Here is a 24,888-nt window from a genome sequence, read left to right as displayed (position 1 = left end):
CTGAACGCTTGCTAAGTTCATCGCGGTAGTATTACGCATTCTCCGTAATATTTGTTTCGCTTAATCTGGATTGGAAGTTTTATATCTTGCTAGGGAGGGCAATGAAACCAAAAGGGGTGCCATGTTTTCTACTTTGTAAATGTGCTTCCGCAGCTTGTTCGTAATGAATCTCCCCGTTTAACCAATGTAAAGTTTTTTGCGCTGTCAGGGGAACGGCGGCATACGACTGACGGAGTGCGGATTTTCTCAGTCGCCTCAAAGATGGAGGTCGTCGCGTCAGTAGTTGGGCTATGGAAGCCAGGTGGATATGAATCTTTTATAACACACGTTTAACGAATCCTCGATATTTTTATCATATGAAGAGCTCGAACATATTCGCCCTCAGTAGACCACGAAACTTGTAATCAGTGCGGCCCCGATATAAGGCTGGGGATAAGTATGGCTGGGTGATAAGCACGGCTGTGAAAACTAGAAATGGATATATTATTGACGGTTAGAGCTATGTGTTGTCCCATGCGCCTTACAATCAGAAGTTATTGCGCTTGCGCTAGAGCAAATTCGAGTTCACATAACCATTCGCATAGAGAAGTCCTAGTTTATTTCTCACAGATGAAATCGGGCTATAAAGCAACTATTTAAACATCGTGTTTGTGGCGTTGAGCTACGACGTTGAAAGAAACAGGAGCAACGCATACAAAAAGTATGATGCATTTTTAATTGTATTTCTGACGTGTCTGTTTTGCGGATGTTCGCGCTGCTCCTGGCGGCAGCTGCCTTGCGGTATACGAGGCCGGTGGAGTGTGAACACGTGCCTACCTTTGACATCCAGGCCTCCTCGGTACTTGTCCCAGCCCTTCAGGCGAACTTTCTCGCCAAGAAGGTTGACGAAGCGGTCGAACTCTCGACTTCCCACTTCTGTTTCGAAAGAAAAGAGCACCACTCTGGTAACCGAAACGCAAGTGAATAAACAAATCATGTCTGGAGTCCTCGCTAATTTTCTTTCCTGCTAAAAGGAGTAGCAGGCGCTATATAAAACGCTATCTCGTAAACAACCCGCGTTTTTTTTTTAACGCAGGTGAAATGTCTATATGCAGATGAAGTCTATGGGTCTCTTCTTTTCTTTTCCCCTCGTTTCTTCGAGTTATGCTTCTCTTTGAGCCCAAGAGGCTTCACAATTAAACGCACGCGCACTTTTGTTGAAAAACTTGAAGACGAGCGAGCGAGTGAGTCACTGTCCTGCTATTCGATAGCCATGGAAGCCGACAGAAATCAGCAATTCAAATGGGAAAGGCCGCTGGAGGAATAAGAAGAAAGTCAGTCACCGTTGCTGAACATCTCGTCGTCAGTGGATTGGCCAGCCTCAGCGTACAGCACGCCAAATTTGAAATTCACAGACCCCTGTGACAAAGAGAGAGCAAGAAAGGCGTCGGTTTCTTTCACCTGCGTCTGCAGCACTCAACTCCGTAAGGCGAGACAAACTGCTCGCCCAAATTTAAGTTATACACGCGCTCTGCAAAGTTCAATTTAGTACAGACGGCATAGCTTGCCAACGTTTAATTCTTACAGAGCGGAAGTTAACTTTGTAGAAAGCGACTGCGCTCCTTATACATTGCATCGACAAACTAGCGAACGCTGACGTTCTTTGGCCGTCATTACAGGTGCTACGCCCACACGCTTATTGCGGAGGATGTGAGTTCGGCACTCACCCGCGAAAAACAATATTTTTGTCCACTCTAATTCTCACTTACCTTATTTACATTGTTCTACATTATTTGTACATTTCAAATAAGCATCACAATTAGGCTCTTCCATATTTTCTCTTGATGTCACTTCGTACGACTGCCAATTCTCCACGTGACATATGTTCCTTCCACCATTCGGTGCTTTGGGTCGACATATCAAGTGAGCATCTTGCGATTTGAGCAATACAGAAACTTCGCTTATGTTAACGCAAAATTTTGTTCCTTAAATACGTACGCTGATACTTTTTCTCTAGGAGGTTGTCAGATCATTTGGCTAACGTATCAGGATTCAGAACTACAGTTGAAGGCAGCGAATCGTAATTTCGGAGATATTACTATATCGAATGCGCCCGGCAAATTGCCATCAAAGCTCATGAACGAACATTTTTTTGTGAATGAGGTGCTAGACTCTCTCTGCCTTTGAAAGCAGATCGGTTATCTGTGGGCCTGGATTAACACACACAAAAAAAAGTAGTTCAACCTACAATATAGCTGTTTGTAAGGGCCAATGACAATTGATCTGAACGATGGATACATTATTATCAGCGAAGTATTATCATCAGTGGCCGGTTAGGGGAAAATAACACTTACGATCAAAAGACAGCGTGAATTCAGACCGTGTTTTTTCGTTTAACTGGTACTATTTGATCTGTCTACAGGTGGCGTGAAACGGCGCGTATGCCACATTCAGCCTCAACCAATGGTAACATCAGTCCCCAAAAAAGTTTGCTTCTTCTGGACAGAGCCAAACGACTGTGCAAACACTTACCTCTTGTTCTTCCAGCAAAAGCAGGTCCTGTAAAAAATAGAAAAAGAAAATAGCCAAACATAAACGTTAGAGTCTATTTTACTATCATCCTTGGCAAATATATCGACCCGTTTATACGAATGTGGGATAACAAACACCTCGCGAATTTCAATTACGCGACACAAAGAAGTCATTGTCTGACAAGTAAGTCAACATACCGATTATGCGAATAGGATAACTTGATTTGGCTCTGACCCTCTATAGCTGGGCAGTAACATTTGGTGTGGACAGCGCTCGTTTGTATGGCCGAAGTAATTAGCCGGCCACACTGCATTGTCCGACTGAGTAAAACTCCGGGTCGCATTGTCCGACTGAAATGCGATCTATGTTTGCTTTTCCAAGAACAGGAAACACAGCAAGCTTTCATCCGCAAGCCCTGAAGCGCACCGCGTATCCCGCGAGGTCTGTGTGCGCATTAAAGCAGCTCGACACTGTTAGGATTCCTCAAAAGAGGCAATATTTACTTTTTCTTTGCTGGTGGATTCGCAGCTAATATATCCACCGGAAGGTCTCACCTGTCTTGAATACGGCATGTAATGTCGTTACTAGCAGGGTGAATCCAATCTCGCATCGACAATCGGCGTACGAACTACCAGGGCGGAATAGCTTGATAGGAATGGTGGTCCTTCATGCACTGGGTACTCAGAGTTCTATTTCTGCTGCGACACAGATACCATATTCTGAAGACGACGATGATGGCAGTGACAAGCCATTTGACGAATCCGACGTGCTCGTTTTGCTTGAACAGCTCCAACGGGCGAGATTAATGGTTTTAGAACTGAAATGTATGAAGTTCAGTAAGCAAACCACGGTTTTATCCCTTGGTAGTTGGTAATACATGTCTCGCTTAGCGATCGTATGCTGCTTGCGGACAACCGTAAAAAGAAAAGAAAAATTCGTTCATCCTGAATTTGCGACAGCGTACTGTCAAGTGGGCACAGAATATTGCCCTAAATACACGGTGATTACGCGCCAGCATTCCGATTATCAATTTCGCAAAATATCGGTCATACGGCATTGGCTAATCACGTAAGCGGTCAGCTTTAGTGAGTGAAGCCCACACTTTCCAAGTGTTCCACGTAAAGCATTTCCCTTCTTTGAAACGGTCAGAAACCACATTCAGCGCTCGAATTTCGCACTCCTTCCATCATCACGAAGTCAGCAAGATCAAATAGTGCGCAGTACAGCTTTGCACTCCTATACCCAACTGTGCCCAAGAGTGCCATGCTTTAGGAAACGAGCCCTTCAAGTTGTCCACTCAGCAACACTAACGTCAATAAGGGGGCTTCGTCTATACTTCCACGCAGGCAACGACGGAAATCCACTCACCGTGAGAGACGATTGAAAAGACACCACCGGTAGTGGAGCCTTACTTTGCTCATATATTCTGGCACGTTAAGGTGTAGTAAATGTATACACGTAAAAGAACGCATTAATTCAACCTACATAGTCTAGTGCCCTTCGGAGGTTCAAAGAGAGCAGTTAAAGAAAAAGAGAGAAGAAAATTCAACCCGTTTACGTGCGTCAGGAGAAACCCACGTTCTTCCTTGCGTTTTTTTGTTTTGCTCTCTCTTTAAACCTGCAGAAACTGCTGGGCACGCAAAAATTCAAGCTGAAAAGAAGCCGTACCACGACTCAGACGCCTCCATCGTAGGAAGAACGGCTAACAATATTAAAGTAATGCGTCGGCTTGTTTGCACCAGTGTAATAAGATAGAAAAAGGAGCAAGAAGAGCAAGTAACACCATGTAGATAAGCCGCATGCTGAGGCAGCCGAAACGACCCGGCGGCTGTGCTCTTGCTGTAGCAGTCATATGTGCCAAGCGAATATATATATATGGCCAGGCGCGCTGCGCTCTAATCCTGCCGTCTCATTCATTTCTTCTTTATTTCGGTTCTAACAGACTATTCCGAAACACAGCACACGAGTGCACAGCGCAGACAAACCGAAAGACACAGCCACACAAGAATGGATGCTGCGGCTCGTTACGTATACCGCCTCCGACATTAGCAAAAGCGCACAGCTCGGCGCGATGCTGCGAGAGCAAAGCGGCTTTTCTTCCGAATGCGTAAAACGTGCCCGTACCAGTGGCATGAGGCATGGAGCTCAGTGCCGTTTCCCCCTTTTCATTCGCCTTCGTTCCTCTCCCTCTGCACCTCACGTATCTATTTCGCTTAGCAGCACGCGCGCCGGCCAAACGCTTGCTGCACGCTCTGGTGCGTCGGTCTCTCCCAATATGATGCGTCGGTCTCTCCCACACCGCTAGCCCTCCTCCCCCACCTTCCTCTCATTTTTTTCTCTCTCGCTCTTTTCGGCCCCACTTACCGCAGTTATATAGGCGCTTTTCGCAGGCCGTGCGAGGGACGTAATTTTGCGAATCACGCAGCGGAAGAGACGTGTACGCGCGCGTGCGCGTGTTAGGACGGCGGTAGAAGAAACTGCGACGCGAGCCGTATATCAACTCGGAAACAGCCTTCTACGCGGCTGGACGCACCGATCGTCGAAGGTCTCTCTCTTTTCGGTATAAGCCTTGGGCCCAAATGACAGGCGGGGATGGGGCAACCGCTACACCCAGAGTTGTCGAAGGAGATCGAGCAAACCGGCACGCGCTCCAAGACAGCACGTCGTATAATCTCGTAAAAGAATACCGCGGTTTACCAATATTTAAGGAATACCCTTCCCTTTTTGTGTGTGTGTGGTGCATTCGAAAGCAGATATGCGAGCGCGCATCGGTTTCTTCGGAAATCGTGCGACAATAATGTGATCTGGAATTTGCTTTGGTTAAAAGCAGTGCAGAATTGCGTCGGCAACACCAAGATTTGAGATCGATGATGATAGCGCGCCGCTGAAATTTAGCACGAAAGGTGCACCAACATTGGTGACGAGAAAAGAAGCTTTTTCTTTCAACGATACACGAATTAAAACATTTATAATTGCATCAAAACATTAGTAACAATAGTTGTAAGGAGCCCCGCCACGGTGGTCTAGTGGTTATGGCGCTCGACTGCTGACCCGAAGGTCGCGGGATCGAATCCCGGCCGCGGCGGCTGCATTTTCGATGGAGGCGAAAATGTTTGAGGCCCGTGTACTTAGATTTAGGTGCACGTTAAAGAACCCCAGGTGGTCGAAATTTCCGGAGCCCTCCACTACGGCGTCTCTCATAATCATATCGTGGTTTTGGGACGTTAAACCCCAGATATTATTATTATTAATAGTTGTAAGGATAGGAATGCAAACGTGTTTTTTTTTCTTTTTTCGGACGTTCAAAAGTATGTAAGATAGGGTGGCCATAGAACAAAGTTGCAGTGTAAGGATGTACCTTGAGGAAGGTTAATAAAAGAAGCTACAAGGACGATAGGGTCAAGATGGATGAAATGTAGACAAAATAATTCGAGCTGACGCCGTATACGCGGTCATTATAGCACCGGATTTCCCTAGTCATCGCTGCACGCAACTGTGTCAGGAGGCACCCCATTAGAAGATGCCCCCATTTCTTTGATGCAGCGGTAGTTATTAGGTGTTACAGCCAAGTACCTACTTGTTTGATATCTCGTATACCGCGCATACCAGGATAAAGGGTCGAGCACCAACGTGACCTCTACTGATAGTGATAAATAAGAAGGCGGGGATTTGTTTCGCGCACTTGTTTATACAGCGTAATTGGTACACAAGACGCGGGCAGGTTGGTTGAGTTCGTTCACTCTGCTCGCACCGTCTCACAATTGTCAGCACATATATGGAAATGAATCGATGCGCCCTTAACTCTATACCGCTTGTATCTACGGCAATGAAACAAACGCGATCAACTCAAGCTGCAAGATGTAGCCTCGGATAACTGAGTGCATGTCCATTTCGTCTTTGTCCGTCATTTTTCATCCTTATCCTTCGTGCGAATAAGAGGCGTGGACCGCGACGATGCTTCTTTCTCAGCATATTATATAGATTTCTGTCCCAAGTGTCAGTTCATTTTGTACAGGAGCACGAGCAACAGACCATCTATTCGTAATATATTCACCGCCTCTTCCACGATCGCACACGAATGCTTTGTTTTTGCAGCACTACGCGATACTGAGCAAATGTTTAGCCGCTGGAAAGAAAGCGCTGCCCTAATGCGGGAGGCTCCCGGGAAGGCGCTTGCCAAGGCAAACAGGCGGGCTCGTGGCGAAGCCGCTCTCCCTTTCTATACACGATTCAAAGAGAAGCGCCACTACCGCTATAAGAGAAGAAAGAAGCAGCAGCCGTGCAGCGCCATGAAAATGTCGTGATGAGGCCGGATTATGCATGCAGATTCGAACGGTACAGTCTCGATTACCAGGCAACGCCATTGCTTAAATTTATGCCGCACGCCCTTGCATATAATGTGGAAGGGACCTCGGCTGGCTTGTTGTATACGCGAGCCCAAGGTCAGTTCCGCGCAGGGCCGAGCGGGGACCGCGGTCGCGAGATGCGCGCACCCGCCAGCGCGTGCAGAGACGGGAAACAATGCGCTCCGCGCATGCCCACCTTTTGAATGTCCGGAGTGAAGATCTCCTTAGGGCCTTTCTCGATCCTGTCCAGCGTCTCGAAGTTGCTGCGAAGAAAGAAAGAAAGAAAGAAAGAAAGAAAGAAAGAAAGAAAGAAAGAAAGAAAGAAAGAAAGAAAGAAAGAAAGAAAGAAAGAAAGAAAGAAAGAAAGAAAGAAAGAAAGAAAGAGGTGTTAATTTTCAAAGGTTAAGCGAAAACACAGCCAGAGGGGCAACCGGTGCAAGCCTAACACGTGAATTTCGTGCTTTAGAGTTGAAATTCGAAAAACTGCGATACAGAAAGATACTCAAGTTAAATGATAACATGGTAGCAGCTTTACTAGTTGTATATTGGCGTTGTACCTAGCGAATTACTAAGAGGAAAGGGATATTTCGCGTAGTGCGATCCTTTCATTCAAAAAGATTTCATTCAAGTACGTAGTACATATATACACGCGAGGACTGTGTATTTCCATGGCAAGACTTCTCACAAAATATGTTATTTAGATTTGTATCCGCTCATCCATTCAGAAAAGCGTAAATGCAGCGTGGATTTTTATGCTTTAAGGCAGCCCTCCTGGAATTCGAAAAAATGAACAAAACAAAACAAATGAGGCGCTGCAACGGGCTAATCACTAAGTAATTTTGATGCTGAACGTGAAGTGGATGCAGTTGGATCAGGATGGTCAAGACAGCGGTGCACGACAGACGCACCAAATAAAACTAAAGAGAAACTCTTTCGGTTCCCGAAGTATACTCTATTCGAAATCTAAACTTTTGCGTTCTTTGTTTAAAGGTAAAAAAAAAGAACAAAAAGGAAAGACAACAGCCTCATGCGCATCGGATGCTCCCTGTTTCGCTATCCGTACATTTTCAACCTATATGCTGCGCCTCTTGAAGGTATCAACAAAAACGGCATTTTTTCTTTATGCCCGAAGCTTGCAAAACGCAGGCTTCCAAAGTAATGTAACACCTAAAAAAAAACTGAAGTATGCCGGCGGTGCTTCTGACAGCGGTCCTCCTCATAACTGGGCAAGTCGTAATAAAAAAAGAAGGCCAGCCAGCCTTATTCGGGATTGTTTAGCAGGGCGGGGCTGCAGGGTGGGGCAAAGCACTTTGCTCGACTTTGATGTAATTAAGGTTCGCTGGGCGAAAAGGTGAGATAGGCATGCAGCCATAGTAGCGCTGAGATATATTTTGCAAAAATAGGCGCGTGTGGGCATGCATAAATTGTCTGAATAAAGCGGTATTCGCTGCGCAGCGCGCTTTGAGACGCATAAAAGTGTCCCATCCACCAAACATCAAGCTTACCTTAGTATTGACTTGACTGTAAGCGGCTTGTTCGGTGTGTGGGAGAGACATATCCTTTGGGCTCCCTATAAGGGAATGTTAAAACATAATGACACCAGAGAGGGAAGACATTGCTATAACTTGCTTATTTCTGGTGATATTCTCGCCGTTAAACCAAAATGAGTCGGAAATAGAGTAATTAATAACTGCATTTACTTTGGAGTTCTCAAGCGGCAAGACAGTGATGTGATGTGAGCAAACGTGCGTAACGTATATTCAGCTGTAGACTACTACAAAGAAATTTATATTAACCGTTATGAAACTGTGCGACCAGAAAGGCAGCGCGGCGTGATCGAAAAACAGCTTCTTAGTGGTCGTAATATCATGCAGAGTTTAAAGAACGTTCAAAAAGGTATAGTGGATTGTGGTCTTCACATTCGCATGCGTTGTGTATTCTTTTTAAGCATTGCGTAAAAAGAGAGAGAGAGAGAGAGAAGTTTAATGCTTACGTATCACCTCCTTTCGTTAAAACGTCTCCTGCTTCTTTGTGATACGTGCCTACCTCCTTAGTTTTTTAACAAACCGAAAGACCATCTTTCTCCGGGGAACTCGCAAGGTTCGCTGGTTACGCAGAAACTTAGTTCAGGTCAAACAATGCGATGTATCACCGAACAAGCTTTTGAATGCAGCGTATATACGACCAAAAGCTTTATGGGAGCCGCTCGCCTTGCGTGCCTTCAACCGAAAAAAAAAATTGCCCGCGTATCTGCGTGCTTCGCTGCAAATGTCGTCGAAAGACGATAGTCTCCTGCCGGGCTTTTTCGTGCATAGCGTCGCTTTCAGCGCAGCCAAAGAAATACTAGGGTCTTTAGAATTACGTATCTATGTATTTTCTAGTAAAGGAACACACCACCTATAATACTTACGTATTGATGTTGCGCCTCAGATATGCGTAATATTTGCTTTTTGATCGACAATGTTCGCAAGTATGAACGCAGCTACCAGTTCAAGATGACTGGGCGTTCAGCAAGTGCTTAAACTTTAGCCGGGTGGCTGAATCGCAGCAACCACAAATGACAAGAGCAACTAGTACAAATCCAGACAGTACAGACGTTCTCTACAAAACGGTGACCTATCAATCAATAGGTGGTCGAACGAGGGATGCTTCCGGAGCCACTGTTTCCACAATGGGGCCCGTCTTCCCAGGAGGAAGTGCGCTTGTCGAAATTTTGGCTTTAAAGTGACATATCTTGTTCGAACACTGTTAACTGCAACAGGTGAAAGCTCCCGAACCTTCGAGTACCATCTGAACTCGTCAAGCTTGACACATGTCTGTCTCCACGAAGTGACAAAACAACTACGCTGAGAGTTTTCGGTGTAAAACAAGATCAGATTTCACAACGTCAGGGCCGTACCCAGGAATATTTTTCGCGGGTTTTTTGTTTGTATAACGGCTACCTTTGGCAACCGGTGGTCGCTGTGAAGGCGTGCAAATATTTTAGTATCACCCGAAAAGTTGAACCATGAAAAAATTTCGGAGGGTGTCAGAACACCCTCCCCCCTCCCCCTTAGTTACGGCCCTGCACAAAGTAACACGTAAAGTTCCAAAAACAGCGAAGGCAAAGTGTTCACATGCACACTCTAAAGCACCCGTGCGGAGCTTCCGCATCGCTGTGCCCATGGGTGGAGACGTAGCGTGTACTAACCGTTTTTCTCCAGAGGATCGCACGGTACTGCTGTAGGCCTTGTGTGTTTGAGTCGCACAGCACGACGGACAGGAAGAAACACGTCTTCTCGGAGTCGCAACCCACGTAGTTCTGGTGCACTGCATGAAATAAAGCGCTCAGCACGAAATTCAGTGGCAGTTTGCTGGTGCCACTAAACCAGATGATCCGAAGGAACTGCAGACAAATGAAACACATTACGCGCACGAGGAAACGAAAGTGCGAAGTGCTTACTCCTTCGGATCGCTACACAGGTGCAAACACTTATAGCTTTCAGCAATGCTTTTACTGAAGGCATTCATTCAGCTGACTGATTTCTGAACTTTTAGACCAGATGTTTCGTAATTTAGAAAACTGCGTTGCGCAGTAGCCAATTTATGTTGCTTTAACAATGCATTTTGCAGATGCATTTCACCATTGCCGCATCACCAATGCATTACCTGTATCAGACGAATTCTGGGATTAAAAGGTAAAGAAATCTGGGATGAAATATATATAGACAGACGAAAGAAAATGTTGACAGCTGTTTACATTTTTTATCTGGGTGGAGGGAAGTTCACATGCGATATGCATCGCAAGACATGGCGCCAAATTTGTTGATTGCAAAAATTATGTCGTGTACGATGTTTTTTTACATGCGGAAAGCATTACATCGGTCAGTCGGGTCGATGCCTAAATGTACACCTTCGCGAACACGAAAGCGCATTAAAACGGGCACCGTACTCGCATCTTGAATTGCACTGCAAAGAGTGCGCGTGTCAAGCTGAATTTGGTAAAAACACTATCGCTGACACGCACACCGACCGATCTGTCAGAGAGATCATTCAGGCCTTTCGTATCAGAAAAAGTGGGAGTGGTTGTGTTAGCCAACCGTCCGTTTTGCTCTCTGAATGTGAGGTTGCTTTTTAGAGAGATTGTGAAAATAAGTGTTTATGTGCCCTCAGTGTGAGTACACGCACGGTTTTTATCTCTTGTTTGCTTCTTTTGTGATCAAGTGGCTAAGTCTGGTTTTTAACGATGACGTACCAACGTTGGTAACGAGAACGTATACCAACGACCATGCCCAACTGGCAGTCATTCCATAATGCATATGCTGCCGAACGCGCCTCTATGACATGAACGCTGGCATGTTGTACTATTATTGTTTGGTGCATGTACACGAAGAACGCCGACGAAGGAGCGCATTGGTGAACGTCTCCGAAAAGAGCAAGCAGTTCTGCTGCAGAACGTCAAGTACGATATGTAAGTCAACATTACAGCTCGCTTCTATGCTACCGCTCCTAACTTTTTATCAGCAGCTCCTCTCAGCACGAGTATATGAGGACGATGGTGTGTCCAGGCTGACTTTTCCAGAAATGCCAGCTGCACATTTTCGGCACATTGGGAGCCAAAAACGAATAATACGGAATTGAGTCTTGCTGCTTCGTATCCGTCGAAGTCACCAAATTGGTTCTCGGACCAGCCACGGTTAAACTACTTCTGTCGGCAATGATCTCTGTGCTAGAACGCCACGAGTGTTTGATAGAGATTGCAAGTTGTTTATCGAGCAAAGAACCACGAGTCAAGAGTTCGCTGAGGCTCACCGAATTTGTCGTTTGTGCGCTTGCGCTGTGAACACTGTGTACCCCCAGTCAACGAAGCAACTACAGTCATCTTGCCTGATAACTGAACTCCTAGCGTAGACAGCGAGGAACCGTATAACTTATGCTGCGTCGTCCGTATCTAGGCATCTTTCGTATAATTGTGGTTATTCGTTTATTTTATTTATTTACAGGGCCTTTGCTGGCTTCAGAATGAAGCCATGGACAGTAGTGGACAACATAAAATACATAGTGTAGAACACGGAAAATTGTGCAATAAATTGTGCACGTTATAAAAATACTGCGAACACACAATTTGGAACGCAATGAGTGAAAATACAAATAAAGTTATACAATGTCACACAAAGCTAATATACGCGCAATGAAATGCAGTTTCTACATTTAGTAAATGCCTTTTTGCTCTCTTTATTCACCGTAGAGTAAAGGCCCGCTGTTTCACCACGCAGTGGTTCTGGCGAGAATTACAGTCTAGAAAACCATACAGTAGATGATAAAACTGCGCTCAGACGCCGTGCTTCGGGCTTGATGTGAGCCAATAACAAACTAGCGTGAAGCTGGAAGAAGTTCAGCGACGCCGGCAGCAAGAAGCAAAAACGCACAGGGACCCTTATGCACTCAACTAACACGACTTGAAGGCGAAATCCATCTTCTTTTCAGAGCGAAGCTCTTAAAGCTCGATGTAAAACGTCCGTCGTCCGCAAAAACCTTCCGCACAGTCGCCTAGCAATAACCAAGCCACCGGGGTTTAACCTCGCCTAGCCGCACATGCGCCGAGGAGGTGCCGCCGCCAAGCCACGTCCACCGATGAAGACGGTCCGCGCAGCCGCCGCGCCGAGTTTGCCCGGCGTGGCGCGAGCCGAGTACGAGCGACGAAAGGCCCGCGCTTCTACCAGGGGTGCCACAGCCAGGTTTGCACGCAAGTTTACAGCGCTGGAGTTTGGACATTCTTGTAAGGCCTGTGAGAGGCTGTAGCTCGACTCTGCTCTGTCTACGCCAAGGAAAGGCCTAGCATCAGCCAAGAAGGCCACGTTAAGCCCCTAAGATCGACCAGCTTATACATATACGGTGCATGACGGCGGCGACGGCGACGGCAAAATCCAGCCGAGACTGTCCATATAATTGCTATCGCAATAAAATGCTTCCGAAGCGCGGAATCGAACCAGCGACCTCTCGTTCCGCAGCGCATGGCGCTAACCACTACGCCAGGAAGTGCAGATCCTTCAGGTAGCTAACGGCGAGCGTTATATATATACACACACCCTTTACTGATGGCAGGACTCAGAGACGGCAGGCGCTTATAAGCGTTTCTTCATTACCAGCGAGATGGCGCGAGGAGCGCGACGGGCGTAGAGTGCCTTAGACGGGCGCATTTAAAAGTCGTCGGCGAGCTCGCTCGCTTCTTCTTATATTTGCGCAGGGAGAGCCTTGCCCTGCCGCTGTCTGCTCGCGCGGTTTTCTCATGGTGAGGGGAAGAGGGATGTTTCAAGCTTTCACCGTGATGTCCGTGAAAGTCACTGGAAGGTCACTCGAGCGTACGAAAGTCACTCGAGCTCAAGGGACGCCGTTAAACGAACAAACAGAAGATGAGCGCGAACTATCAAGTGTCATAGCTCGACACTTGAAGCGCGCTAGTTTCCTTCGCTGCTTCGGCCGCCTTTGCAACAGGAGCGCTGTTCAAACTGAGAGTATCCATTGGCGAGCCTCACTTCGTATAGCATGAGTTTCTTGCTATCGCATTCATTGCTTCGCCCTTGCGGCGAAACTGTGACTTTCTTAATCACTCGTGTTGTTCCCGACGCCGCTGAACGCCCACGCCGGCGACGGTCAATTTTTGCATTTGATGAGGCATCGAAGGCTTTGGCCTTAGAAAGAGAGGACAGAAAAGTGGAAAAAGCAATTAATGCTGGCTATCCAAAGAGATACCTCACCTGCTGCTGCGAATTACTTATGCTGCTAATGCTGTGCGAAACGGTGTTTGCACCTACTACAGTAATAGTGCGCTATCTATCTTCTCTAATGGCTCGTACCAGATAAACGCGCTAAGAAAAGAAGAAGGTTGCAATTTAGCATGAGTGTACCTAGCAGAATTCAATTCTATAATAATCGCGCGCTTCTAGATTTGATCCGGACTAAGGACAACTGATTAGGGATTCTATGCCGTCACAAGTCCCGGGTCTTGAATTAATTGACACAACTATCGGACGTTAACTTTCTGACTTAATCTTCACATGGGCCAGTTATATGAGGATTCCACTTTTCGTATCGTTGTATGCTGCTGTTGCATGTTAGTTCGGCAGCTGCTCTCTTAAATTGCCACTTTTGTAGCGCACTTTTTTCAACGTGCGGCGAGATATTTTTTGTTTTTTATCTGTGCTAACATTTCATTATTTTGGTATTTGGGCGCGCGCGCGCGTGTGTGTGTGTGTGTGTGTGTGTGTGTGTGTGTGTGTGTGTGTGTGTGTGTGTGTGTGTGTGTGTGTGTGTGTGTGTGTGTGTGTGTGTGTGTGTGTGTGTGTGTGTGTGTGCGTGTGTTTCCTTTCTGTTCCTTTCTACTGTCAACGACTCAGTGTATTCATTGTCGTTGATTTGTTGTATTGTTGGCGGCCTGTCGTATCGTTCTTTCTTTCCACTTTACGTTCGTTGATTGTACGCGCAACTTTTAATCGCCCCCTTTTCAAAAAACAGTAGGCAAGTAGTTGGTTGGTGTCGTCAAGGCAGCACCTGCCTTGACAAAGACAAGTCCACTTGCCGAAACGTTGGCTCCAGCGACATTCTTTGGTCAAGGATTTCTCGTCACTTCATGCCTCCACCTTCGCTTGAACTTCTGCCTTAAGCAAATACTAGGGAGGATAGTACCGCGCTTTGAATTGGCAAACGACGTCAGCTACTTAGGAAACCGGCACAGTCGACTGAAGCTCTCGCATGGTTTCTCTTTGCCGCTATACGCCAGTGCATAAGCAGCGGAACTTTATGAAATTAAGGCAAGAAAAATACAAAATAATAGTGCGTCCTTTAAGGAAACAGTATTTCTGTAGTTGTTGGTAACAAATAATTGAAGAGCCATGTGTGAGCTTTAGAATTAGCTTGTGTTTTTTTTTTTTGTTTAAACGTTCCGTGTACACGCCTGAGAGACTACTACTCGACCTCCAAACCCTTGCGTTCTAACCGCATAATGTGTCAATCTTTTACCTGGATACAAAGATAAAGAAATAATCTTATTATCTCTTATCTTGTAGCGGTTATAGATCGCTCGTAATAGTTTTAATACATTTCGTAAAAACATTACAGCTAAAGAATAGTGAGAAAGCTCTTTGCTAGTCCAGCGTCTTCAGAGATAGCCAAAGGCTGACAAGCACAAACAATCCATCAGGCAAGGGCTTGCGCTAGGCTCTCTTCCTTATGTTCGTAAAGTAGGCGCCTTTTAGCCTAAGATTACTAAGTTCACCTTCGAACCTTATATTATACCACAACTTTCCTGCAGTGTTACGCTTCATGCAGTTATGCACCATAATGCTTGTATTTCTTTGAACATTGATTAAATGACAGGTGGACAAACATGCCGGCGCCTAGGACGGAACTCGGGTGACATGCGACAAGTGCTATGCGGGCTCTATACTACCGGGTAAACCAGCCGCGATATTCCAGCGGCTATTGCGTTGCGCAGCTGAGCTACAACAACTAAGCCGTGAGTTCGATTCCCAGGCGCGACGTCAGAATCTCAATATACCACGAAACCAAAGTTTACAAAAAAAAGCACAGAGAACCGAATGAATTTATGCGTATCAAGAAAAATGTCCTAAAATGTGAAGGTCATTTGATGCAGTACTTATAGAGCGAGAGGTAGCCTCAAAAAGGGTTTGCTGCGTCCGTCTATTCCGTCACACCGCACTGGCTGCACAAGTGCTATCATCGCGTCATCACTGTCGTTGTGTCGTTGCCGAAGGATACAGTTTGGGGGTATATGCATAGAATATGCAGGTACATTCTGCAACGTGGAGGCTAGCCCTGGGGGAAAGTGTCGCCATAGTAATGAGTTCGGGGCCGGAAAAATCACCGATCTATTCTTCTTCTTCTTCTTCTTCTTCTTCTTCTTCTTCTTCTTCTTCTTCTTCTTCTTCTTCTTCTTCTTCTTCTTCTGTGCTTTGTGCACCGGCTGAACGCAACAATTCTAGAGACGTAAGGGAACTGATATTTCTAGGATAGTGCGCATATAAGCAGCACAAACAGGCAGAGTGCTCCTTTTTTCTATTCGTTTACCGGCCACAAACGGTAAATGCAGACTGCTAGAAACTATTTTATTGTTAGGTGCGTTTATGCTGAGTATTCGAATAGATCTTTAATTTCATCCTGATACACCAGCTTTCACGTGTCGTCCCTCTTACCAAGACTAGTCAGGATGAACCACCAGTCATTAATGTGGCAGTCTGGTTATGTTGGCAATCTATTTTTAAGGAAGGTAGAAGCAAAGAGAACGGCGGCTTCTTGCCAAGAGGCCGGCACAATAGAATCCTGTCCACACGACTGAGGCGGTCGGAAAGTTCCTTTCAATGGGTCCTGAAGTTTGCGGTTGAAACTAAACGGTCGCGCCAGGAACTGCTGTCCTTGGTGAGACCAGTTTTGAGGGCTGTGCTTGAAAAGGAGGCACCCCGTGTCGTTTCGGCTGGCATCGACACCACATCTCGCTGCAAGACAGCTGTTTTAAAACTTCCCATCAAAGCGTGTCGCTTCTTCTTTTTTTTTTAGTTGACGACTCATTCTGTGTTTCTTGCCAGCAGACGAAGAAGGCGGCTTTGCTGTCCTCCCCACTGGTCGGTTTCAGAAAGAGGCTGGTGAAGCTATTTTCACTGTCTTTCCCAGTCACAAAAATGTATCCCTTCCAAAAATAAGGGCATGAGGCAACAAATTTTCGCAACCGTTTTAATTTTGACAAATTGGTGAACTGTAATGAGAAGAGTAAGTGTGATTCTCTAGAAGTGTCTTGCGCTGGTAAAACACATGACGTTGATGTGCTTTTTAGTGTTATTATCTCTAACATTGACACTCGGCGAACGCCAGTCGCGTTGTTTCTTCAAGAGAATCTTGATGTTTTACCCCATTGCGACCCATTCCTTGTTAAGAAATCGGAAGACGAGATTAATTATATGAAACTTCACCGTGATAATTGACTTCAGTTTTTTTCCTATTGATGTTAACGATGTTTGTTTTATACCCTGCCTCATGGCGTATTGCTACTCTATATTGAAAAGGCCATCTATGAGTGCGGTGTTACTGGCTTCCATAACGCAACTGCATGGACTGTCGTGCGGGCACTTCTTAAAACTTCTGAAGTACTGCCTAACATTTACTTTTGCTTTACGGGAGGATGCCCCACAGTTACAAAAAAAAAAAAACGCATTTGTATTGCTTTTTGTGTTACTCCCCGGCTTAGTGGCTTGTTTTTTTGGCCATCTCGATATGAAGCTGTCTGAAAGATTACTAGGTACAAAGGTAGTAAAAGCTTTCGGACTTGTTGACGATTTCTTCAAGGTCGCAAACTTGAATCTCGGCCGCCGTGGCCGCATTTCAGTGGAGGCTAGCTGCTACTGCTAGAGGTCCGTGCGCTTGGATCAGGTGTACGTTAAAGAACCCCAGGGGATCGAAATTTCCAGAGTGCTCACACTACGGCGTCTCTCATAATCATATCGTGATTTTGGGACGTAAAATTCCAACAATTATTATTTTATTAGGCACCTTGCTCCATTTAACCTTTTCATAGTGCCACGGCGAAGGTATAATCAAAACAAGTAAACATAAACAGCGTTACCTTATCTTTTACACGCATAGTACCTTGCAAAAAGTGAGAAGCGCCGACTTCGCAATCTCTAGAAGCAGTTTCCGTTGAATTTCTGTATTATCGAACCTTTTGAAATAAAAAGAAATTGAATGACTACGTGTGACCGGACGTTTCTCGACCTTTGTTAAACTTCGCGATCGCTTATTTATCTATGTTGCAGTGGGCCCGAGAACGGTCAAACGCACGAGCGCTGTGTGTATTCGCGATTCCACAAGTCAAATCAATCTACCCAAAGAGCGACCTCGACAACGACACTACACACATGCGTCGCATGTCACAAATGCAGGAACAGAAACGCGTGTCAGACCATGAAAAGCAGTTTTGTCTCCACAGGGAAGACGTGACGTCTCTGTGGAACGTGGTCCAACGAGTGCGGATTCCTGTCGGACTCAGCAGTGTGACGGCAACACTACGGCCCGCCTGTCTCATCGCGGTACGTGACCCGCTATGTCAGCCACCGGTCTACGTGAACGGCCCCGTAGAGACACCGGCGAACCACGCAGGCAGCGGGAGCCGCCACGCCTCGGGGGCTGTTTCCCCCCGACGAATGGAGCGTGCCTCGAAGTTCCGCGCTCATTCAGCGAGAAACACTTTCTGTCTTTTTTTTTCTTTTTTGTTACGCAACATATTTATGTTTGTAGCTTGCGGAATCATTTCCGCTGCTCGGGAGTGTACGCTGGGCATGACAGCGCTTGTCGATTTTGATCACTGCGCGGCTCCACAGTTCCTTTAAGCGCTAGTACGTACAGCAATAACGTATACGCCAGCTTGCCTATATGTGCCATAAGACGAGCTACGGGTAAGTTTACGGAAGATGACGCGAAATGAGAAGTGTTTTGGCCACAGCAACTGCAATGGACGTTGATAGACACGTACAGGTCAGACATGGCCGGGCAGACTCTTCCGTGTATGCGTCTGTGCGTGTATTGCGTATGCTCTCATTTGCTTTTTGGCAGAGTCGCCCTTTTGAGATAGCCGGCCATTTGGAATAACCAGCACAAATACTCGTCCTGGTGGCCCAAGGCGAAGCCTCCATCGTTGAACGTAACTTATGAACGCTTGACCTACCAAATACCGAGGGGGGGGGGGAATCTGCCTTCATATTTTCCTGTGAGTGAGGCGGAAGTCAACACGGTTGACACTGAATATCACAGGCTATCCAACTCGCCGCGCAGCAAGTATTCGGATCCTGGTCGTGACCATCGACAACCAACTATTATGGTGACGTTTACCTGAAAGTTTTAGAGTTTTATCAGTGCAAATGGTCAGCGCTATGTCCAAGCTTAAACTTAATGCTGCGCTGATAACAAGCTTGGTTTGCTACCAGCTGCCTATGATATCACCACCACAGAGTCGATTCGAGAGCATGGAGGCAGTACGCATAAAGTGACTTTGCTAGGCAATGGTAGTTATTCAGGCGGCTTCAAATAAGAAGGTCACAAACGAAGTTGAGCCTCTTCTGCTGCGCCTATTGGTGTCCCAAGCCTCGTTGACTCAACCTTGTCGAGTTCTGCGCAGTCACGGTGCTTCACCAGAGGCAAATAGCAAGAATGAACTGCATCCCGCTTCCATGTGGCGATGAACCGATTCCGACTGTTCGCTTTGAAATGACCGAAACGGAGTTCGGAGCCGCCTTGGTTTCTTCACCGACAGTACCTGTAGCGTCTGTGCAGCCCAGATACCGGGGAAACGCACCACTCAAACTGCAAAAACAAAGTTTCTTCTGCTTTACCACTTCGGAACAGCATGTAGAAGCCATCTACAAGCCGCCTCCGCTTGTCATTTCTATTGCTGGGCGCCAGTAAGTTGTGAACTTAGACGATGAAACAACGCCAGAGACAAGAAGACCACAGGAGACAAGTATTTACCAACCAGCCCAATTCAAGACGCTAAGCCAATAACGTCGCTTTCGTCGCAGTATCCCTAGAGCTCTTCGCATGGCCGCCACAGCTGTTATAATGGCCTCCGCTCGACCTGTCACGGACTAATTCGAGAAGCTTCGTCGATGGGAGTCTGCCAACTAAACCAAGCCCAGCGAGCCGCAAAGGCCAGTGGAGCCCTGGACTGAGGACCCCACCCACTTGCCCAGAAACGTTATATAGGCAATAAACGTTTTTACTACTACTACTACTTCGTTCAGCCGCTTTTTTTTAATACGTCTTTATACGTCTTATTTTGGGGAATAGGGATTAATGTGGTTGGGGAAGGGGGGCCACAGTCTTCATTGATGTCTGTTGGCCCTGTCGTCCTTTCGTCGAAATACTGGCCAGGCCCCTCTGGTTCCTGGAAGAGCTCCATTTTGCTATCCCACAGCCGCTGATCAGAACAACACGTATGCAGCAATACACACTTCATCCTTTTTTTTTTTGCCTCGAAGTATACCCACGCAAGGGCAGCCCTGAATTTCTATAACGTACGCTGTGCAATTCTTTTATGATTATTTCTAGCATGTCCAAATGTGGCAGTAAGCTAAAAAAAGAAAAAAAACAGAACGACGCCAGACGTGAGACACGCCTCCGGGCAACAGTAGTTGCATGAAGAACGCGCAGAAGCTGCGGTAAAAGTAAGCACGACACTGTGTTGAAATTAAGTCTGCTTCAATAGTGCCCCAGTAACGGTATGGGAGAACGTGACCTGTTATATCAGCGACTCCACCACCGTGCGGATTTTTTCCCCCTTCTGAAAAGACGCCCGAGCACCGAACTGCGCGCTGAAGCACACGTGTGTTGACGGTTATGTCTTCCAGTGGTGTCGGTCCTGACAGCAGATGGTGAGCGCGACTGGAGTGAAAAGGGGAGTACGTGCTTGGGAAGAACACGGAGCGCCCGAGAATTCCGGGAGAACACAACTCAATGCCGTGAATGCTGTACTCAATGAGCGTTCCGAAGAACAAACTGCGCCGAGAATGCCCGGGGAAACGACAGCCAGAAGTGAATGGCGTGCCGCTGAAGAGAAAAAAAAAGTCATACTTATTCGGGCATCGTCATCGTCGGCCGAAAAGACAGCAGCAAGACGAGAACCTGCGCCGGCATGCGCGCCTGCGGCTTTCACCATGCGGCTTCCCGCGGTGAGTTGGCTTGCGGCACCGCAGCAGGCAAACAAACGTCCGGTACTAAGAGACGAAACGTGGGATGATGCTTTTCCTCAGGAAAGCTAGGATTCGTGGGAAGTAGACGTTTAAGCACCGCAGGAAGGGAAAAACGCCAATGTTCATGAGGCGTTTCCTTTTCCTCCGAGACATTAAGCGCATCATATATATGTTGTACAAGGATGAAAGCGTCGATATACGCAGAAACATGGGCAGGGAAGGGCGTCATTCCGCTTGCGTTCGCTGGTGCACAGTGACATCATCAGGAAAGCCGTCAATCGCTTTTCTGTGGCGGCGCTGGTCTTTTTCCCACAGTCGGGGCCCAATCCTCCCTGTGGTAACTGGCCGCAGCGTAGGTACATTGGTTACGGTGCTCGGCCGCTGACCCGAGAATCGTGGGTTTGAGTTCGGCCGCGGTGGTCGCATTTCGACGGAGGTGAAATGCTAGAGTCTCGTGTACTTAGATTTAGATGCACGCTAAAGAACACGAGGTTGTCGAATTTTCCGGAACCTCACACTACGACGTGACTCATTGTCATATTGTGGTTTTCACTGGCGTAGCCGGGAGAACGGGGGTTCACCCCCCCCCTCCATGTTATTCAATTTTGCATGTGTATATATACACGCACACATACATACGCACGCACGACCAAGTATGGTTAACCCCCCCACCTGGCTCGATAAAAATTTCTGGCTACGCCCCTAGTGGTGTTGACATGTACAACCGCAGATATATTATTTATCCCTCTGGTGCCTACGTGAAAAAAAAAAATTAGATAACGTCCAAGTGCTGCTTCCGTTATATGCTTCTCTATTTCAGCATCTGTGGATTTAGCCTCGAGGAATACGTTGTCAGCCTTTATAAGACATTTCTCTCGGCTTGCATTCCTCGACACAATGATCTCCTCTCGTAACTTGTGGGCTCAATTTACGTGTTATGATTCGGTGGCTCATTTTTATAAGTAACCCATATTCCAACCGGACAAACTTTCATGGTTACTTGCTAGGCGTGAACTCTTATGGCGTGTGTGTCAGATACCAAATACATTGCTTTAAACTATGTACAGCGTGTAAGGACAGGATTTCAAAAAAAGAAAAGAAAAAGATGCCATCCGTTAGTATGCTTAGCAAAGGTGAAAGATACGTGTATCTTTGTACTTTTCGCTACCGTACCATTACAGTGGAAATATGGCGTATGCAGTGTAATCGCAAAAATTTGATAACAGGCAGTAGAGAGTTACGGAGCAACAAAATTAATCGATAATGGTGCTTTTTTTACAGGTGTTTGCATGTTCAAATGCCAATAAAAGTTTTCCATTTGCATTATGCCATGGTGCCATCGCTTACCTATTTGGACGCTCGCCCATTTGGAATGTTTCAAGTCTCAGAGCTAGTTTGGCAAGTTCGCGGGACCTCCGCGGGATGTGACGTTGAGTCGAACGCAGGCAACTGCGCATTCGGTGTACGGCATTTGTGAAAAAGGCGAAGTCGTCTACACGATTCATCTGTATGTAAATAGGCACCTCGAGTCCCCTTGACTCGAGATTTTTGACCTGGAGGAACATGTATGTATGCCAGTCACGGCAACCTGCGGCCACTAAGTGGCAACACGAGGTTTTACGCGGAAGAAAACAGCAGATTGCGCCTAGATACGTGCGTTTCGCTATTCCGCTATGCATCGTCTTTTTTTTTTCTTTTTTGGCCAGCTAGCAACAATAGTTCGAAGTTCTTGAGGCCTTTGTCTTCGCCAAATTGAACGAATATTGCAAGTTATTCAGTGTGGCACGTGTGTATCTTTTTAAAATGAATGCTAGGAGCTAGGCGAAGAACCGTGGTGTATCCAGGAATTTTATTTATTTATTTATTTATTTGTTTGTTTGTTTGTTTGTTTATTTATTTATTTATTTATTTATTTATTTATTTATTTATTTATTTATTTATTTATTTATTTATTTATTTATTTATTTATTTGGATGGGGTCGCACTAAACAGGGCCGGCGACAGGGGTGGATTGTTGGCGGGTGTTGTCGCACGTCGTTTTCTTCCAGGCATCCTGGTATAGGCTACAGGGTCGTTTAGATATAGAGGAGGTGGGCGGTTGCTTTTGCGTGACCACACTTTCCTCCCTCCCTACCTGGCTACGCCGACTTACCAACAGATTAACATAGAGGCAGTGTTCTCTATTACAACTCCGCACACAACATGCCGGTACGGCAGCGATATAGCGCGTTCGTTTTAGCTTGGTATACGACAGGCACAAAGCGGATTTAATGTGTGACTATTTGCATGCCCTCGCTTGATAATGTTGCAGAGTTTCTGGCCCCGATTCGCAGATGGTAACGCAAAGAAAAGGTGCTACGAGGTGCTTGATTTGTTCCGAAGGGCAAGCAGAACAAAGGTTCTGAGCTGCGCTTGCTGGTTTACGTCCATTACGTTGGCCATCATGAGCTGAGCATAACATTGAACCAACGTAAATGACGGGACGGATGAGCCAGACAAGACAATAGACTGTCTTCTCTAAGACAGCGCAATGCCCTGTCTGGTTTCATCTGTGCCGTTCGGTCATATAAGTGAGCAGCACGCTTATCTGTTTTGTTCAAAATTGATTTCTGTAAGATAGCTGCATGCGGATTGGAGCAGAGAATAGGTCGGCTGCTTCACTACTCGCATGTTTTACCCTAAAGAAGGCTAAAGAAAAAGAAAACAAAAACTGATGGTGGCTGACACACAAGGTGACAGTAACGTCTTGTCCAGGCCGGGGACGTTGCAGCCTTTTTGCTTCACGAGCCTTCCAGTTTTCTTCAAATAGTTGCCGGTGTCAGGAAATGGCGCATGCATACTTTGCTCATGCAAAAGGCAAACATTATTTGTCGAGCACCATTTAGGCAATTTCTTGGCATGCTGACAACATGCCAAGAAAGTGACTGTGTTTAAAGAGCTTGAAGGGTTGGCGAGATGTCCAGTAGAGCAGGCAAATAGCATATACACCAGAGAAGCAGAACGTATACTTACGTTTGCCAAGAAAGTACTTGAAGTACCAACGGGTTTGGTACTCTGGATTCTCCAGCACCGGCGTACTCGGTGAACCGAACAGCTGCAGGGCAGAAAAAAAAAATAGAAGACGGGAAAATTTTTGGTGCTCGAAAGTGCCTTGGCATGCCGTGGCTGTATACATCAATATAGCACTGTGCGTATAGTGCACGCTTCGAAGGGCGACGTACCGCGGAAAATAATGCGTTACATCTTTGCTTTTATCTGCATAAATGACTCCGTGAAAGAAATGAAAGCATTAGAGCTAGGTGATGCACGAAAGTGCATGCCACGTAACAACAATTGCGGCTACACTAAAACACGACGCGCGTTCTTTCGTGGTTCGTGCGTAGCCATGCCAGATTGCGATTTAGTGAGGGAGCAGGAGTATGGGACCATCGTAACAAAACAGCGTGAAAAAAAAAAAGCACAGAAGCAGGAAGACACGCGCTGATTTTAACAACGACCGCTCGCCAGTTAACTCAACCTTGTATTCTACTTCAGATACGAAAAAACTACGTCCGCTAGTGTATTGAATTGGAGGGCAGAGGTAATGCCGCCCACCTCTGAGTACCTCTCCGAAAACACGGTGTTATTAAGGCAGTGCTTTCGGAGATGACGAAGCCAGGCACGACATTCTTTAAGCGCTTCTTGTCATCCTGACGTGAAAAGGTGAATGTGCAGGTGCAGGACGACGTTGTCAGTGCATTCCACAAATGTATACGCGATGCCCGCAGCGGTTTCTACGACTAACACAGAGCGCACCTTCCACCTAGCAGCGGAGCTCACGCGTGATTCGGCGCTTCGAGCCGCTCCTCCAAATGAACACTCCTGGCACTTTAGCGACGGCAGTTGCTCGTGTCTGCACGGTTGCCGGCGCCGTGGCAACCAGACAATGCTGCACAACCCTATACGCCCGCCGGTGCTCCGATACGCCGCTCTTAGATGGAAGAAACACGGACAGGAATGGAGCGAAATGCTGGCTTGCGTATAAACAGACGTCTTCGCGTAATTCGCAAGTCTATTCTTTATTACGGCCTTCAATATTTCAAAAATACGCGCTGATCTTAATCTTCACTTTTATTTCCTCGTCTGCAGATGACTGTCGGAAGACCGTATACGGCCTCGACAGGCGCGCACAAATTCCAAAACTGCACAGAATAGCAAACGGGAGGTGAGGAAAATAACGGTTTCGAAATTGCAGCGCAGTGTGACCGTGGTATAGAGTTGGTTCAGAGGTCTATACGACAAGTACGGGGTCATTTCAGAAA

General features: G+C 46.5%; 1 protein-coding gene across 6 annotated transcripts in view; it reads right to left on the bottom strand.

Annotated features, from left to right (window-relative positions):
* Window positions 1-24,888, bottom strand: part of LOC119401923 (GTPase-activating Rap/Ran-GAP domain-like protein 3) — a 594,089-nt gene that overhangs the window by 74,436 nt on the left and 494,765 nt on the right. For all 6 annotated transcript variants that reach the window (XM_037668951.2, XM_037668957.2, XM_049417628.1 and 3 more), the window contains 7 exons: window positions 23,600-23,681; window positions 10,048-10,166; window positions 8,363-8,427; window positions 7,054-7,120; window positions 2,512-2,538; window positions 1,323-1,398; window positions 817-915 (listed from right to left, as the gene is read on the bottom strand). In XM_037668951.2, coding sequence (XP_037524879.1) covers window positions 817-915; window positions 1,323-1,398; window positions 2,512-2,538; window positions 7,054-7,120; window positions 8,363-8,427; window positions 10,048-10,166; window positions 23,600-23,681 — 535 coding nt within the window. The remainder of the gene's footprint in view (window positions 1-816; window positions 916-1,322; window positions 1,399-2,511; window positions 2,539-7,053; window positions 7,121-8,362; window positions 8,428-10,047; window positions 10,167-23,599; window positions 23,682-24,888) is intronic.

Source organism: Rhipicephalus sanguineus, chromosome 1, assembly GCF_013339695.2.
Source record: "Rhipicephalus sanguineus isolate Rsan-2018 chromosome 1, BIME_Rsan_1.4, whole genome shotgun sequence".
NCBI classification, from domain to species: Eukaryota; Metazoa; Arthropoda; class Arachnida; order Ixodida; family Ixodidae; genus Rhipicephalus; species Rhipicephalus sanguineus.
Note: the sequence above shows the minus strand (reverse complement) of the source record. Positions and strands in the feature narration are given on the sequence as shown.